The 18,738-nt window shown below is 38.5% G+C and overlaps 1 protein-coding gene across 2 annotated transcripts in view; it reads right to left on the bottom strand.

Moving 5' to 3' along the window:
• LOC140481263 (short transient receptor potential channel 4-like) overlaps positions 1-18,738 on the bottom strand; it is a 101,643-nt gene that overhangs the window by 12,125 nt on the left and 70,780 nt on the right. For both annotated transcript variants that reach the window (XM_072577169.1, XM_072577170.1), the window contains exons 4-6: positions 15,194-15,530; positions 8,662-8,801; positions 6,649-6,971 (exon numbers count right to left, since the gene is read on the bottom strand). In XM_072577169.1, the coding sequence (XP_072433270.1) occupies positions 6,649-6,971; positions 8,662-8,801; positions 15,194-15,530 (800 nt within the window). The remainder of the gene's footprint in view (positions 1-6,648; positions 6,972-8,661; positions 8,802-15,193; positions 15,531-18,738) is intronic.

Below are 18,738 nucleotides of genomic sequence, written 5' to 3'. Positions count from 1 at the left end.
CTATTATTTTACACTTGCCCCATAAACAAAATTCACGGTTAAGAAAATATATTTTTAACTTATATTTATATTGCATATTTAGTGAAATAAAGTATTTCTCAGGCACCTGTCTTCTCAGAAGTATTATCAACGAAAATTTGACACTAAGTCACAGTGGGCAATATCTGGGCACATGCTCCAAAGTGTGAACCACAGGGTTGGTTTTAATGCATGTATTAAACAAGGAAAACAAAAGAAGGTAGAGCATAGAAAGGTGGAGAGATTGAGAGAGAGAATTCTAAAAATTAGGCTTCATCAGCTGAAGTCATAACAGTCACTGATGGAGCAATTAAAATTGGGAATGTTTACATTTTTTAATTCATTCACAGGATGTAGATGTCACTAGCTGATATTTATTGCCCATTCCTAAGACTGAGGGCAGTTAAGAGTCAACCATATTGCTGTGGGTCCCAAGCCACGTATAGGCCTGACCAGGTAAAGATGGTAGTTTCCTTCTCTAAAGGACATTAGTAAACCAAAATGGTTTTTCTGATAATCAACAAGTTTCATGGTCATTATTAGACACTCAATTCCAGAATTGGAGAGATGGAGGTGCCTTCTATGCTTGAGGCGCTAGAGAGATACAAAGGTTAGTGAGGTGTGAGACTTTGGAATAAGGTGAAAACAAGATCAGAATTTTAAAGTTGATGAGTTGCATAATGAGGAGACAAATTGAACCAGTGAGCACAGTGGTGATGGGTAAATAAGATTTAGTGTGAATTACAACATGGGCACAAGGAATTTGAATAACTTAATCTTTGTGAAAAATCAAAAGTGAACACTTGCCAGGAATGTGGTCTAAAGCCCAAGACAAAAAAGTAATGAAGGCATGATGAGGGTTTTAACAACAGATGAGCTGAGGAAGATGCATAATTGGTGATGCTAAGGAGGTGGAATTAGGCAGCCTTAGTGATGGCATAAATATGCAGTTGCAAGCTCACTTTGGAAAGCTGGAAGCCGTCAGAATCAGATGGTTGTCAGGGTGAGGAGTTGAGTTGGCTCATAGAGCATTCAGTTTTTGCTGGGGGCCAAAAATAATTGCAGTGAATTTAACTAAAAATTCATAGCTCCATGGAGGGCTTCTCCCTATGCACTCTTATGAGTTCTCATGCAATTGATTGCTCCTCACCTCATTGCGTACACACCATGCCTCTCAGGCACTGCCCTCATGCTATTGTGCATTTACCTAGTGGCTGAAATGCTCACTGCTGCCAGGATGTTCTAAGATTCACGTCAATGGCAATATATTTAAATTCCAGGTGTCTACCTGGTCAAATGCTACAAGTCAGGAATAGCCTTTCACAGTTGCAGTGTGAGAACAATACCTCCAGAGCTGATCAATTGAAACTAGGTGGCACTGTGATTTGCTGACAGGGTCCTGAAGATTCTGGTGAACAAGGTGCTTGAGAGGTGGGTCATCTGGTTCTCTGAAAACCTGCAAATGACAGTATGACCTAGATTTGGACAGCCTGGTCTGAAGTTGCTACCCAGTTTGGTGCAGTGTCCAAGACTTTGAGGAATGTTCAGCAGTGTACGAGAAGTTTAATGATCTTCTGTGCTCTACATGGGTGAATGCCACCATCTTCTCTCTGCTACCTCATATTCATTAACTCTGCAACTGCATACACCTCCCATCAAATCTCATGGTCTCTCACTTTCACCATTGCATGCGGCATCTGTCTTCAATGGTTCTCATCCACCCCAACATCCTAAACTACTAACCCTGAATGCCCTCTGTGGTTTCTACTCACTCATTCATGACACTCAACAACTTGCTTGCACCTGTACCACTACTGACAGCCAGTGCCAGCCACTTTTACCTCACCCAATCCATACCTTTGTCTCACCACAAAGAAAATGACTCACAATAGGAGCCAAAGTTGGGTGCCTGACATTCATGTTGTCACCTAATACAAAAAGGAAAAGCACTAGTGTACGATAGAGAATGGAGATTGCTGAGGAGGCTGCATGGGTGTGCTGAGACTTCCATGTCCTATCAACCAAATAAGATTTTGGCACTACTATCACATTACCACCATTGTGAATGGATTCTCAAGATATCCAAACTACCACACCTATGCTGCTACTTATTCCTTCTCTTGGTTTCAACACAGACCAACAGTTCCACATTGTTTCCATCCTGAGGAGAGCAGATCCTCCAGCCAATATCTCCTCATCCACCTCCTGATGAAGTAGCCACAGATTCTTCAAAAGATTCACTGTCAAGGTTAGTGTCCTGCACCCTCCACCAGCTCAGTTACTGATACCTTGGTGGGTACATTCGTGAGATAAGTTAAGTGCACACTCTCTGGTGAGTAAATCATGGCCAAGATTGTGTGGCTGGCTGAGAAAGAAATGCCACATATAGTGAGAAGACCACCGGACACCAGGTATTTGCTGAGCACCAGGCAGTAGTAAACCCCAGGTGTCAGTCATTAATATGCTGAGAAAGGAGTCAAAGGTAGGTTTGTCGGAGACAGTCAGAAACCTGGATTAAAGGTTGGAGGATTCCACTAATGCTATTGGTAGTTTGCTGGTTCCAGCATGCATGCATTTGGCTGTCTCCCTGGACATGTTTATCGCCTGTCATATATACCCATCTCCAGCATACAATGTCTGCCAATTTTACGCACAGATCTGAACTCCAGTGCTGTAGCAATTGATACTCAGCACCAACAGCATGGAAACAGAGAGTGAATAAAGGTCCTTGACCTCATTTTCAAGTGCCCCTTCCTCACAATGAGAAAAGCCAGTAAGCACCCAGGTAGAGGAAGATACACATAGTATCCCAAAAGTCTCTCCTCAGATGCTCCAGAGGTCCCTGCACCTCCAACTCTGTGAGAGGTCAAGCTGAGAAGGAGGAGTCTGCATCTGGCTGGACACTTCCCAGAATGTTTGGGGTCTCTAGCCAGAGATGACTCATGGTCTCCCATCCAAAATTCCACTATAAAACAGGCTCCAGTATAAGGCAAGCTCTCTCCACTCCAGTTCTGGTGCCCAGGACTGTACCTAGATGTACCAGCAGGCAAAGGAAGAAGAAACCTGTTGGCAACACCTAGGTGACATAGGTGAACCTTTATTGTCAGCAGGTTATCACATTTTAAAATATATGGTAACATTTTATCATTAGCTCTATAACTGACTGTCAATTAGTTGCAATTTTAAGGTCAGGCTCGAGAGGCTAGCCATCCATAGGACCATACAATGTTCTAACAATGTCTGAATGATGGCTATTCTTTCCCTAGTGCCTATACTAACAAGAAGCTTTACTACGATTCAATCAGACGCTATGAAAGCATCCATGAGATTATAATTGAGTCTTATTAAACAATAGGAAGTGCAGAAGAAGATTGTTAAACTGCACTTACAGTTGGGCTTAAACAGGGGATGCTGTCTCTGTAGTATCAAAACATTAACAGTCGGTGAAGGAGGACTTTACACAACTCAGTACTATTGAAAGTGGCTCCATAGAAGTACAGCCTGAGTCACTTTGATTGACACTGCTGCACTCTAAGATGACGAAAATGCAGTTCCTTCTGATGAACATCCTCATTTCCCTAGTTGGCACAATTCTGTGCTGTTGAAGATCCTCATCATCTATCACATAGCCTTGTTGTATTTGCCAGTTTCGTGGAGCAAAATATTCGAAGATTTAAGCAGTGTCATTTGACTGCATTATGTGGTGACAACATCTCCCAGATCTGACTTGCCCAGGAACATGTTGTTGGTGAGTCACCTTACACCTTTCATTGGCCTTAAACTTTGGAAGAAATTGCTGCACTACAGATACACTGGACATCACGATATAGTCTTCTATCATCTTTAAACAGATTACAGTGCCTCTCTGTATTGTCCCTCTCTCATCCACATGGCTTTCCATGGATGACGAGGAACTGTGACTCTCCTGCATTTCACTACCATCAGTAAGGCATCTGTGGCTGGAGAGTCTACATTAGGAGGCTGCACAACATCCACTAGAGTTTGATGCTGGTCCCAGGTTTCCAGATGTGCATGTTTCTCATCCATTCCTGTGGATGAGTGCAGCGGACACAGGAATGTCAATAGCTTCTGTACCTGGATCCTTTGGGAATGGTTCATACGAATGTGGGAATATCAGAAGTAAAAGAGAATCTCAATAATGCACTCACACAGCACTTGCAGCACACACAAATACCATTCAACTAATATATTCTAATAGTGGCACATGAAGGCCTCTGACAAGGAAGGCAGTGGGATGTCTCTATGTGACCGGAGTCAGGTGTATGCTGCGCAAGCCATTTGGCACACATGCAGCAGCAGACTATAAATGTGGCATTAATAATGACTCCTCCCTTGACCCTCAGCCCACACAGTACCTAAGAAAGATAGCATTGCATATAAGCTTATGGTGTGGATATTTTCCAGTCTAAAGTGTGAAATGTGTAGGTCCTTGTGTAAACACAATGGTAGGTGATTGTGAATTGTGGACTGAAGGTGAAATTTTACAGTTCGTCTGAGATTATTTGCATTTGAAATACATTACTACGATTTATTTTAAACGTTAAACAAGATGGCCAAAATTGCTTGTGGCTAGGACTTTTAGTCTGGATAGTTGGTCATTGCACAACATCAGTATCCAGTATTCAATGATAACAGATGTCTTGAACTGTGTGTTTGTATTTTATTGAATTCCAACAGCGTGGAAGCAGGCCATTCAGCCCATTAAGTCCACACCGACCCTCCGAAGAACATCCCTCCCAGGTCCACTCTCCTACCTTATAACCTTGCATTTCCCATAGCTAATCCACCTAACCTATACATCCATGGACGCTACTGGCAATTTATCATGGCCAATCCACCTAAACTGAACATCATTGGACTGTGGGACAAAACCAGAGCACCCAGAGGACACTTACACAGACACAGAGAGAAGGTGCAAACTCCACGCAGACAGTGGCCCGAGGGTGGAATCAAACCTGTATCCCTGGTGCTCTGAAGCAGCAGTGTTAACCACTGAGCCACCCTGTTGCCTCATTGTTTAATGCTATTTTTCCTTGACGGGCCTTACCTCACTCACAAGTGGAGGCCTGTCCCTCATAGATTAAAGAATCACATTTGCCCACTCTGGGTATGGTGGCACTGAACACAAAAATGTCAACCATCCCACTGTCTGCCTTTGTCCTTGTGATCTTGTGTACCAAGACTGAAGGAGGGATTGAACGTGATTAAAAGGTTTGTATGAACTATTAGCAGTGTGGGTGTTGAAAGGGTTCCCATTGAGTGAGTGGGAAGCACAGAGGGCAGGAATGATTAATGGTTTTGGGGAATCAGAACCATTGGTTGGAGATCTGTCATGTAATAGTAAGAAATGTTGACTTGGTGGGAGCTGTGAGCAGTGACAAAGTTAGAGAGAGTGTAAAATATGAAAGAGAAAAGGGCACTTATCCTTATGGTATTTCTGGGCATTTCTTTCACCTGGGATATCAAATTGACCAGATCACTCTTTTTGTCCAGGGTGGCTACATCTGGTGGTGTGGCCTCCTTTCTATGCCTTGACGAAACAGCGCTTCACTTGTGCTGACCAACCCATTCACCAACACCTCTATGTCCTTGGTGGAGAAACAGTTTCCCTTTCTGAAGCATATCTTTAATGATAAATGCTGAGAACAACATTGTAAAAGGTAGCTTTTGGTTCCAAGTATATGAAATGGTGCTCAGCTGGCATATAAATATAGTGTGCAAGGTGCAAATTGATGAATGTTCCAGCAGTGCCAACTAATTCTAACCCATTGTCTCACAACTGAATGAGGAGTGTGCCATACAGATTGGATGAATAATTAATTATGTGAGCAGTGGAAAATTGCAAAACTAAAGTCACCATCAGATACAGCAGGAAGCCTTCCATGAAACATCTGAAAATAGCACAGCCAAAAAAATTTTTAAATTCAGTCCATTAAGACAAGGTTCAGTCACTTATTTCTTTTCTCCTGAAAGCTGCAATTAGAGCATGGTTTCACAGCCAGCAGTAACATTTTACAACAACAATCTATCAGCCATGCTGGCTGCTTTAGCAATTCAGATAAATACCAAACTGAAAAGGTCAAAAACAAAATAAATTAAATATATTCAATGAAGTCCAAACATTAAAAAATTCCATCATATTGATCAATTTGAATCAGTAGAAAAACAGATCAGTTTAAGTAATGGCCTTCTATAAACCCATTTGGCATGCCTACTATGCTGAATATGCAGTTCCAAGGTAAACTATGCTCACATATTGTCACTGACTGCCTCCAGCAATCCTAGTATGGTCTGACTATAAAATAATGAATTACCCTTGTGCCAATAAGGCACAAATTCTATTTATAAGATCATTCACTCAATTCCCAGCCTCACCCTCACCTCATCCCACCCCATTAAAATACTTATTCAACAGTAAGAATGAAATATTTGAATACAGAATGTCTCTTACAGTTTCAATGCAAAAGATGTCTAGATATGAAGGGATTTTTTTTTAATACATACTCTCTTGTAAGACAACAATGAACACTGGAGATTTCGGTACAGATTCATGACTGTAATGAATATCTAACTGTAAATTGCAAATCAAAAGAAAATAAATATGCTTACGTTGAGAAGGCATTGTTCTGTTTTTCACACCTTATTCCTTTGCAGTTATTTGGTTCTTCTGTAGCATTTGTCTCATAGTAAAAGTATAATTGATTCAGACCATTTGCAAAAGCTAGTAGCACCAGACAGTATATGAATAAAAACTTCAAAATATCCAACAGCATACGTCCAAGAGATATTTGGAGAGGTCCCAGATGAGAATTAGCAGTGAAAAGTGAAATTAGGCGAAGGGAGCTGAAGATGTTTGCAATAGCAAATAATGCTTCAGCAACAAGGGTAGGGTGCCACATTTCCCAATCCTCCCGTTGGCGTGAACCACTGTACTTTAAACAAAATAATAGTGTCAGTATAAAACATGTAACAACTTCAATCAGATTGATAAAGGTCAATGACTATTTATCTGTCACAAAAATAAAATATTCCATTGTACAAATCAGAAAATGATTGGAATAATCTCTGTTTAAAGAAACGTTTGTTTTGTTTTACTGACCTATGCAGTCTAAATATAAAGTCTACAGTTATTATCATATATTAGATATCAATTTCAAAATACAAAAACATAATGATTTGCGGCTAAATTATTGTCATCGACATGGGCATCAAACCACAAATGACAGACTCAACGACTGCCTTCTCTTACTGTTTCACTGATTTATTGGAACAGCTGTTAAGCATAGTGTCTGGGTGCTTACAGGTACTATATATGTTGTATTTTTAGACATTTTTACATTCAAAACGATATCTTATTTCTCTGAAAGCCTAATGATTACTGCTGTGAAAATCACTGTTTTTAATTGATCTAGAAATGATGTGCAGGGTAATCTTTTCTTCAAACTCCTGTTTAATTACTGGATGCTGTTAAGTTAAAGATGGAAAATAGAGCTCAAAATAAAGGATTTGATAGATAAGGAGTGTTTGATTTTGCAGAAGTATAATGCTATATTTTGATGGACAGTTTTGAGCAGGACTGCTTAATCTGCTTATTTTTAATATTTTAGAAATTTAAGACGGTTCAGCAAAGCTGCTTAAACTATAGATGTTGTCAAAGAATGAAAGAAACACGAATGTTGAATATACAACAGACATGCTGGCTGCTTTAGCAATTCAGATAAATACAAAACTGAAGAGGTCAAAAACAAAATAAATTAAATATATTCAATGAAGTCCAAGCATTAAATTTAACCACCCGTGAGTTAACATATCCTCAGCTTTGTAATATGATCAAATTCATTTATTAAAGCTTATATAAATAATCATGGTTTATTACAAACTAAAGCTAAGATTTAAGTATTTGCATGTGGTGAGATATAACACATATTGTGAGCATGTATCAGGCAGGAACTCAGAAAGGCTATCCTCAAACCTTCAAAATGTTGTTGTGGTAAAAGGCTAGAAACACAATTATGCACTGCTTCATTTTTATTTGCCTGATTCCACTAAAATGTTTCCTAGTCAATGAAGCATGTCATGCTCAATGCTTCTAGCAAAAGGTCTTCCAAATAACATTTCATTTTCTTTGCTGCTTATACCTCTCTCTTTCTGCTTTCTTCTTATCCCGTCTATTATTAATGTCTCTCTCTTCTTTCACTTTTATTTACACATGCCCATTCTTTATATCTGTTCATTCTCCTCTCCATTCTAACTTTCAGGTGTTACTTTCACACCTTTCAGCTGTTTTATTGTTCATCTTTTCAATTCCATTTCCTCACTTTGTTTGTTTTTATCTTCCTTGCTCTACAGCTCCTCTTTCATTCTTGTTTTTGTTCATTCACGACCAAAATTCCCAATCTCACCTGTTTCTTTCCTCTTACTTTATTGCATTTGCCCTTTCCTCTTTCTTTTACCCATTACCAAGCTAAATTAAGCAAGAGTTTTGGTGCTCTGATTTACTTTTATTTTCCTATCTGTAACCTGCTGGAATCAATATTTTCACTCAACCGTATCTATAATCCAAGAAGTTATCGCAATGTTCAGCTGTTAAGAAAGAACGAAGTAAGTAAATAAAGTAATTACCTTAACAAAAGCAACAATTTTCAAAGAAATTGTTGCTAGATATAAAGAATTCATTACAAAATCCATAAGATTCCACCAGTCATGTATGTAGTCCTGAAGTCCACCATCCCACATTTGTTTTACTTCACCCCAAATGAAACCTGTCGCCAAATGGAAAAAAGAATAATCTGAAAATGTACGTTCTAAGCTGCGAATGACCCAGCCAGCTGTCCCTTTGTTAAATGACTTAAAATCATATTCCTGCATTTATTTATCTTTCCATCTGCTTGAAATTTATCAAATTATGAGAAGGTTTCAGAAAGACTATTCACAGTAATTCAATTTTGAAGGGTCTTTTTTTGTCAGAATAACAAGCAATAAGTCTAAAATCATGGACTGGTTAAAACCAAATACACATTAGTTTAGTGCATAAGAATGGTCTGCTTCTGCTAATAATTTTAAGAACAGTAGGTAGATGTTGGTCTTCACTGTCTGCTAGTAATCTGGCAGAGAAAGCTTCCTATCCAGCATGAAACCCATCTGGTTTTACATTTCACTGAAATCTATGAAATGAAAATCAGGTGCACCCTATAAACAGGTGGTTGTTGCATTCCCCCAGACTACCACTTCTGTGGCAAAGCCAAGTTTGATTTCAACAGACCATGCTAAATGTTTTGATTTAAGAAATTTAGATAGATTTTAGTTAAACGATACTGTTTTTGCAACAATATAATAAAGTATAAGCTCTATTAGGATTTCTATTTGGAGTTTTCCGAACATTGCTATCATTATGCCAACAAAGCAAAACTGCTTTATGAATATACTCCAATATTAGAATGTTGGAGTTCTTTATAACTGAGAGAAGTTTACAATTTGCGTACTGGAGCAAGGATACGTCTACATCATGAGTAAATATTTCTCAACATTGAATGATAAATATTGTGTAGGACCACCAGGGGGAACTTCCCTTTTCTTCAAATGATTACATAAAATTATTTACATTCACTAGAGAGAAAGCAGAACTTGATATTACTGTCTCATATAAAAGACAGGACCTCTGACAGTACAGCATTTCAGCATTACTGTGCTGAAATGTCAACTCAGTTTTGTGCCGATGTTTCTGGTGTCAGACTTGAACCCACTCTCTTATGACTTAGAGATCCACCAAACCACACCCAACACTACAAGCAAAGTATCAGTAGAAGCATCAGTATCTTCAGTTCTCCAATGTGTAAGTTTGACATCTTACATTGTACTTAAATCAATATTTCTAACCTAAGCCTCTGTGCTATAAGGAATGGAGTGATATACATGACAAGTCTCATCCATCCAACTACAGGTTACCAGCAGATCTGTATAATGGTCTTGATGCAATGGGGTAATATTTTCAAGTGTATGTTGGCAGTGTACACGCATTGAAGTCAATGGATAGAAAGAATTAATTTCCTGATACATACTGGAAAAGGAAATGAACATAAGAATTTTGTCATGAACAAAAGATATTATTGCCAAGTGAAAAAGAACATATATACAAAGAGCTGTTTGAATAATGACAGACTTCTTAGTAATGGTCTCATAGGATGGAAATGTTGGGGGAGGGCGAGGTAATGCATAATCAGAGTTCAAGGAAACATCTTTATAAATAGAGATTTTATTTTTCACTTAAGACTAAGAACAGCAGAACAGCTCCAATAGTAAAAACTGAGCTTTTAAAAAATAAAAACAGGATTTTTAAAAATCAAAATCTATTTATTAGAACCTGCAAAGAGAAGCAAGAATCACAAACTGAAATTTCTAATAGTGAGGGAACCTTACAAAAATGGGAAATTAATTAGCAGTAATGAACTGAGTTGAATGTTTAATGGATAAATCTACATACAAGCAGTGGGAAGTATTCAAATAAGTTTTTGATGACACAAAACCAGTGCATACCCCTAAAAGGCATAGTTTCCATTTGTGTAATTAAGCAACCACAGCAAACAATTAAGCTGAACTAAAAGGGTCACACAAATGTAAGGAGAAGTGAAAATTAATTGGCTGGGAGAGCTGTAAAAAGCAACAATAACTACAAGTACTACATGGCACAAAAAAAAGAAATACTAAAATAAATTGGACAAGGGGTGTCATAGCTACAGCAAATTATTTCCTAAATCTATTAAGAGAAGGAACATAGTGAAGGAGAATGGGCACTAAATGGCAGTTACAGCAAAGACTACTAAGGGCAATGTGGCAATGGCAGATCTGTTAAATGAGTACCTTGTATCCATTTTCACAGTGAAGGAAGAGGACAAAATACCAGCAATACAAGGGAACCTAAAAATAATCCAAGGGAGGAACTTAGTGGATTTAATGTAAATAAACGGTAATGTAGAAAATAATGGGTCTGGAGACAAAGAACTCTCGAGCATCTGATAATTTCTTCCCAGAATATTAAAAGAAATATATTAGGAAATTGAATATATGAAACTTAACTATGCAAAGCATAATAAATTCTGGAATTATGCCTTTGGATTAAAGTTAGAAATGTCAATCCATATATAAGGAAAAGAAAAATGAATTGCTACCTTAACATTAGTTGTGGGGAAGTTACTGGAATCTATCACCAGAGAAATGGAAGATAGTAGCTAATGGAGGTGGCAGAGGTCTCAACCACTCGCTGGAGAGACATCAAGAACCTGCTACACTTCTTTTTGGGAAGGTCTGCTGTTAAGTTCCACTCAGGCATTTAATTGAACAGTGGCAGGCTTTCCCAGGAATCAGGTTTTCCCAGTTGCAGAAGACCCATCTGCCAAGAACTGTCAGTCAATTGGAGGCTGGAAGCTTTATTGAACAGCAGTGCCACCAGGGAAGTGGTGTGCATGCTGGTACACCTGAGGATTAGCATCATTGCTGTGTTTCAGACCACAGGTAAGTAATTTAATACAACATTATCAGCAAGAATGGAAGTGCACAGAATTGTAAAGCAATGGTGTGACATGAGTTAATATTAGTTTGAAGAGAGGAAGGAAGAAGGGGGTGCAATCTGATTGGCTGGATGTGATGAGTAACATTTCCTAGGGATTTGTACTGGGCTTTTCACGGTACATATCAATGACTTAGATTAAGGAATAATGTGTAAAATATACAAGTTTACAATTGTCACTAAATTGGGGAATATAATATGTTATGTGGATGAAAGGAGAAAGCCACAAAGTGACACAGGCAAGTGACATGACAGAGAAAACTATGCAGCACCTATAAAGAAACAATTAGTATTGTTTAGCTGGTTACAAACCTTTAGGGACTGAACATGACTTATATTAAAGGTTTTCAGTGGAAATAGTATACAACTATGTAAGTTAATCATGTAAAATTAGGTATGCTATTTTCTGGTTGTTCTATTGGAATTAAAATAGACAGTTGACAAGTTAATGATTTCCCACCAGAAGAATAGCAGAAAAAGGATTTTCACATGAAAATGGTAAGCCTCGTGTCCAAATGTTATGCAGAATTATTTCTAAGCCCTTGCTAATTAAGTATCGGGACCTATAAATACTGCAGCACTCACTTTTCTGATTCTGGTTGTCATACCAGATCTCTGATATTGCAACCAGGAAGCACTCAGATATTGAAAAGCAGCTCTGGCAGTATCTGTAGAGAGACAGAGAGAGAGAGACAGAGAGAGAGATCTGAGACTGATATGACTACTCTTCAGGGGAAGGGCATAGTGAAGAGGAGTCATATTGGAACATTAACTCGGTTTCTCTCTCTACAGATGCTACCAGGGATGCTGAGTTTCTTCAGCACTTTTTATTTTGTTTCAGATTTCTATCGCCCACAGTATTTTGCTTTTATTTGAGTACTTAAATGTGACTTCACTGGGAAAGGAATACTAAGCATTTATCATCCATGACTGAAATAAATGTTTGGGCTTTTACATTATACAAATAAGCGGTCTAATGCCTGCTTGAAGCTAGGACTTCAAATATGACATCCCTGAATTAACCCACATTAGTGTGATGCAGGTACACTGGGTCAAATTAGACCTCAGACCTGCCTGCTAATGATAGTAATTTTTTTTAACTTCAGGCCTGCCTGTAGAGCTGAGTGGAGCAGGGATTTTCCTGATTAAAGTTTGATACTGCTTCTGACAATCCCCCAGACTGTTATCATTTCTGAACTCACCCAAGACTACTCTCCATCTTTCAGCTTCCTGTCCAGACTGCAATTCCCTCTCTTCAGCTGCTGAATCCCTCCTTGCAACTCTGTTCCCCCTCCCCACCCCAGTTCTAATTCATTGCATCTCCTGGGCTTTGATCATTCCACCAGCCTCAGGCCTTCAGTCAGCCTTAGCCTTCACTTCACTTATTTAAGAACTGCTACAATGCAAAGGTGTCTAATCTCAGTCTTCTTGCTGACTGGCTGTTCTTGCTTTGTAAAATGACCAAAGATCCACTATCAGGGACATCTCGATTCTCACTATTCAGGTGTAATGCCTAAAAATGAGCATCCATAAATTTCCAGGTCCTGGTTTTAAATCGCAGAACAGATTATATTGTTAATGACAAATTATAGAATGAAATGAGAAAATAAAGCCACAAATCAAGCTGTTTGTAGTTCAGTTTTACCTTTTTGCCTTTTAAATGGTAATTTTTAAATGCATGCTCCTGGCAGGTGATGAATTTCAATTTCCCAGCATGAAATCTATCAATACAACCCCAGTTTGCAGCCACCATTTCAATAATTTAACTTTCCGCAATTCAGTTGCGGTTTTTAATGCTAATGTCATTAAGTGTAATCAAGATATAGTATGCAAGTCCTAAACGCACTGCGTGATTGATAGCATTTTAAAATCTATCCCTTGTAATATCTGCAACCTGCGGTGTTCTGTGACCTAAATTGATCTATTCAGTATAGTGAAAAATTCTGGAAAATTAAAATGTATAAGATGTGACTTAGGACTAAGGAACGTAAAATTTATACTTCCAAAGCTATTGTTCAATCTATTCATCTTTACTGTTGAATTACATAGCAAGTTAAAGCAGCCTGTAATAATGCTTATCTTTCACAACTGCCAACAGCCCAATTCTATATTCTCACCCTGCTTCCAGGATTCTACCTTCTTTCTTTCTTTCACATAGCTAACTTTAAAAAAGATCTTTCCAACTCTCTTTTATACATGTTCAAAATCCAATTTTCTCATTTCCCATTTTGAAATTGTTAATTTACTAAAGTGGATATTGTCTATAATATAAGCCTAATCAATTACTGTGCCTGTGTGCTAACAGGCTATCCAGTTGAAGTAACTAGATCAGTGGTAAGTACCTTGAGTAATCTATATTCTCCTTAATCCAAGACACTGAAGCTAACTGCACCTTTTAAAAAATAAATTGCTTTCAAGATTTTCCCCTTGCAGTCACCTGGACAATTTGCAAGAAATACAATATAATAAGAAAACAGCATCCATATTGCATGAGAGGGGTGTGCTAATGGGTTCACAAGTAGAACCTGAATGGTAGAGGTATTTCCATGGAGAATGCACTGGTTGTTGACGGTTGGCAGTTAACTGCCAAATATTGTTTAGATTTTAAATGAGGCAGGTTGACTCTGCCCAGTCTTTGAGACTGATCACACTGGAAAGATATCGCAAATGTTTGACATAAAGCTAGTCGTTTCACACTGTCCAATGCAGCAGCAACAGTGATGACCAGCAGTGATGGAAAGGAAGTAGTTCTCATGTTAAAAAGACAGATTCTGCCTACTACACCAATAAGTAATGCGACATATATACTTAGTGTGATGGTATATATGTAGCCAGTTGAGTCCAAATCTAGTACAGCGTATGAAACAGCATATCCCTGATGCTGTTCATAACATGAAAGTACTGACCATACCCACTCAGTCTGCACTTACAAACTCACCACACAATATCCAACATTAGATGTGACTCCATGATTAGACAACATTTGCTAAATAGTCCTGATTGTATAAAGAATTTCCCTGATAAACAATTTTAGTTTGTCAATTGGGTTAGCCCTGTTGTGCTCATGTGTACTGGAAGTCACAAACATTAGTTCACAGGACCCTGTTCTTTGCAGTTAGAATGAATAGACACACACACTGTACCTGTTTCAATTTGACAAAATGTGTGATTGTAATTCTCTGTTTCACTTCCCACAGGAATGTCTTGATCAATCAGAGTCAACCTGATTCCTTTTAAATTTAGCCACTGCTTGGCAGTTAACTGTCTGCATTCTTCAATTATTATATTCACCTGAGGGTGTTTAGAAGCTCTAAGATTTACAAAGTCGTGAAGATCAAGGTGCAATCTCTATAAACTCCTCTAAGTCATGGATCCACAAATGTTTGGTGCCTTCTTGTAACTGGCACAAAAGGCTGTCCTTTTTATGTAAACTCAGTAAATTTTAAAACTGAATCTAACAGACTACACACCTCAGCTCTCCAGACTCTCGATGCATCTGAGATTCACATATTGATTGGAATTTAAAGTGGGCAATGGGGAGGAATTTCTCCTACTAGTTTACACATTATCCATCACATGCAAATAAATTACCTAGCACCCAGGGAAGTATCATCCATTCAACAATGGTTGGTGGAGGACCTTGCATGTTTAAATCTGTTCGATCAATGTGCTGGGATGCCAACAACAGCAGGAAAAGAAAAGTCAAATATGATGCAGTATGACAGATAAACTTAATAAATGGTTTTCTAATAAAAAGGCCTAATGTGCTTTTTGGTGCTATCAAGTAGCACACAGAAAAAACTGGAAATAGCAGTCCGATGCCGATGCAGGTCAGGAATTTAACGATCCAATGTCGCCGTCTCCAGCCAGGAAATTCATCATACCAGCGGGAAGCAAGGAGTTGCTGACAGTTTGGCTGGGCGACAAACTAGAAGAAAAGGCAAGAATTAAACACTTTTAAAATGTAGAACATAATTCAGAAGAAAAAATACTGAGTAGGATAAATTCATTTGAAATTAATTTAAAGACATACAGGACTTCAGCTCAGATGGTTAATGCACAAATCAGCATAATATTATAGTTGTAACATTTGTTTAGCAACCTAAGGTATGTCAAAAACTGAATTTTAAAATAAAGCATTTTCAACTGTACTGCCTTGTCACCCTAGTAACTCATGGCTAAGATTGCGTTTCACTGGCACCAACCTGTCACCAAAATTCTTCATGTGAGATTCCAGCCATTAAGCACTCGCAATCTATTCACTCATGGAGAGGATCACATCAAAATCTGATCCTAAGTTTCCTGCATTGGGTTGTGATTGACAATGACCTGTTTTCACCTCCTCCTTACCTAGGGACATGGCTACTTTGAGTAATCTTACAGAACTAAAGTCTGCTAAAAGATCGAGTCAGTACAGATTAAATGATAAATCTGGGAACATACTAAACCATGTATTAGACTAGGAAGTGGTGTGCCTCCACTGGTCCATTAAACAATGCACACTTAGTCCTCACTGTCTATGAGGGGTGGGGTACATTTTGTTGTAGCTAATAATAATTGCACATACAATTAAGGCCCTCTCCAATGTAACAAGAAGGACTACTCCATGTTTAACAAAGCAGACCATGTGTGGAACTGGGCGAGACAGTGGGTTGTGGATGCTCAAACTCAGATGATGTGGGAGAAGTGCACATAGGAATATACAGATGAATGTAGGAATATGTCGAGGCATGTTCTGCTCTTTTGGAGGCATTTCAAATTGTTTTGGTGTGGATGAAAGCCTGATGGGGTCTGGAAAAGGTCTTGCACATAACTAATCTGCAGATAGCAAATTAGCAGATGACCAGGACTGAGTGCACAATGAAGCAAACCTTTCACAAAGCAGAGTAAGAATTCCACTAGCTAATATGTACAGTAACATAATTCTAAATGAATTAATTTTCCAGTTGGTCTTTTTCTCAGAATTTTAGTGGAGTAAATCTCGAGATGTAAATTAAGACTATTGTCACATATAGTAACCAGAGGAATTTCTGTCTCAGTAGGACAACAAAACAAAAAGGGGTTTGGATGTTTTAAGTCTAGTCTTAGCTCGTTTTTTTTGTGGTAATACCATGCAGATGTCAACTAGAAGCAAGTTAAATTGCAAAACCGAATGCTTAGACTTAACTATAGCACAACTGTGAACATGAGTTTATTGTCCATATTTAGGGCTAGATGAACTTTCTGGACTTTTAAGAAGTCAAATACTGTGGTTCAGGGTGAGATAATGGAGTTCAGGTAGAAGATTGCCCTGATCTCATTTGCCAGATCCTCCTGGCAAATCCCAATTTGTTTATTAACCAGGAGTAAACCTTCTATGATGCCTGGACACCAAGCAATGGTTTGGGCACTGAGCACCAATTGCAAATGTGTACTTTGAGGAAGATCTGACAAGAGATTTATTTTCTATGTTGTTAGTTGGATCTCTATTCCATTAAGCACCACTTTGCATTGTTGAATCTTGAGGACTATCAGTATTGAATTCACAGATCAGACATAAATTATAGAATCCAATGATGGGCCCGAAAAACCCAGACACAAAAGAATTGCCATTGTGTTCTGATTTATTTTCCACTGTGTTGAGTATATGGAATTAAGTAAAACAGTACCTGTGCATATGACTTTCAATAGCCATTGAACAAAAGCCTTTGGAAATTGCAGCATAGCCATTTAGCACTTACTTGTAGACCAACCTGCTGCTTTTAAATACAGAAAATAGATATTATTAATCTCCTGTTACTGCTCCAAATTTTGCTCCAACCAACCTCAATTCACATATGAACTGTCTGAGCTGTGGCCCAGTCTTCCTGATACTGAATGAATGCAGTCATCCTGATTTTATTGCGTGATTGGTTTGACTCTTCTGGCCCTTTTGGGTCAGCTCTGCAGAAAATATTATTTTTGGACTATTATTTTTGAATAAGAAATGGAATGAAGAAATAGATGAGGATAGATTGAATGCTTGAAGTGGAGCAGCACAAAAGATTTTGATTTCTACAAGTAGATGATGTATAGGAAGGGCAGGAGAAACACGTGAGAGCAATGGAGAAAGGGGATTCCATAGATGGTGATGAGGTGGGTATTTCTGCAACAGTAAATGGGATTCCAGGAAGGTGTGCAGCCTCCTTTGCACTAGGGGTAAGATTGTGTTAAAGTGACTGTTAGACATTTCTCTGGAAGAAAGTAAACTGCCCAGAATCATGGTCCACATTGATATCAATGACATAGGAATGAAGAAAGATGTGGTTCTGAAGGCAGAAAGGTAATTAAAAAAGGGGATGTCAAGAACAGTGATCTCAGTACAAGTCCCATGCCACACACTAGTGAGCATAGCATTAACAGGACGGATTAATCATGTGGCTAGAGGATGTGGCTGTGGTAGGAGGGAGGTCATCAGATTTCTGAGGTAGTTGGAAGGTGGGACTTGTACATATTATGTGATTTACATCTTAGCAGCACCAGGACTAATATCCTCACAAGGAGATTTGCTAGTGCTGAAGGGCAGGGTTTACATTAGTTTGTTCAAATTGGAGGCAAGTAAAGCTAGTAACAAGAAGCAGAAAAATGTCAAATGGAATTCCATGTAGGCGAACAAAAGGTGAAAAGTCAAAAATACAAAGTGAAGAGCATTCTTCCTGAATATCTGCAGCATTTACAAAAGGGTAGATGATTTAAAGGGTACAGGTAGAGTACTCATAAGTATGCTCTGAAAACCATTACAGAACCATGACAAAATTGAAATTAAATATTGAAGGATATTCAATAGTCAGGAGGATAGGCAAGAAGACAACAGTGGTGTTGCATTCCTAAGGGGTGGCTTAGGTACATTAGAAAGGAAGAGTCTCATGTCAGAAAAATAAAATGTGGAATCTGCTTGGCTGCAGCCAAGAAACAGCAGATGACAGCCAACATTGGCAGTTGTTTATTTAGCCATTGTAATGTATGATGGTACTAATCCGGAGACTAGAGAAGCATGCCTTCAGTATGCATGTTGACTTAGTAACCTAAATGAACACTAATACTGTGAAGGATGAGCTTCTGAAGTGTGTTTTTTTGAGAGCAGTATATTAACATTGTGATTAGAGACTGCCTGTTCT

The sequence above is a fragment of the Chiloscyllium punctatum genome, chromosome 9 (assembly GCF_047496795.1).
Source record: "Chiloscyllium punctatum isolate Juve2018m chromosome 9, sChiPun1.3, whole genome shotgun sequence".
Taxonomy (NCBI): Eukaryota; Metazoa; Chordata; class Chondrichthyes; order Orectolobiformes; family Hemiscylliidae; genus Chiloscyllium; species Chiloscyllium punctatum.
The sequence above is the reverse complement of the archived record's forward strand: the minus strand, read 5'-3'. Positions and strand labels throughout refer to the sequence as shown.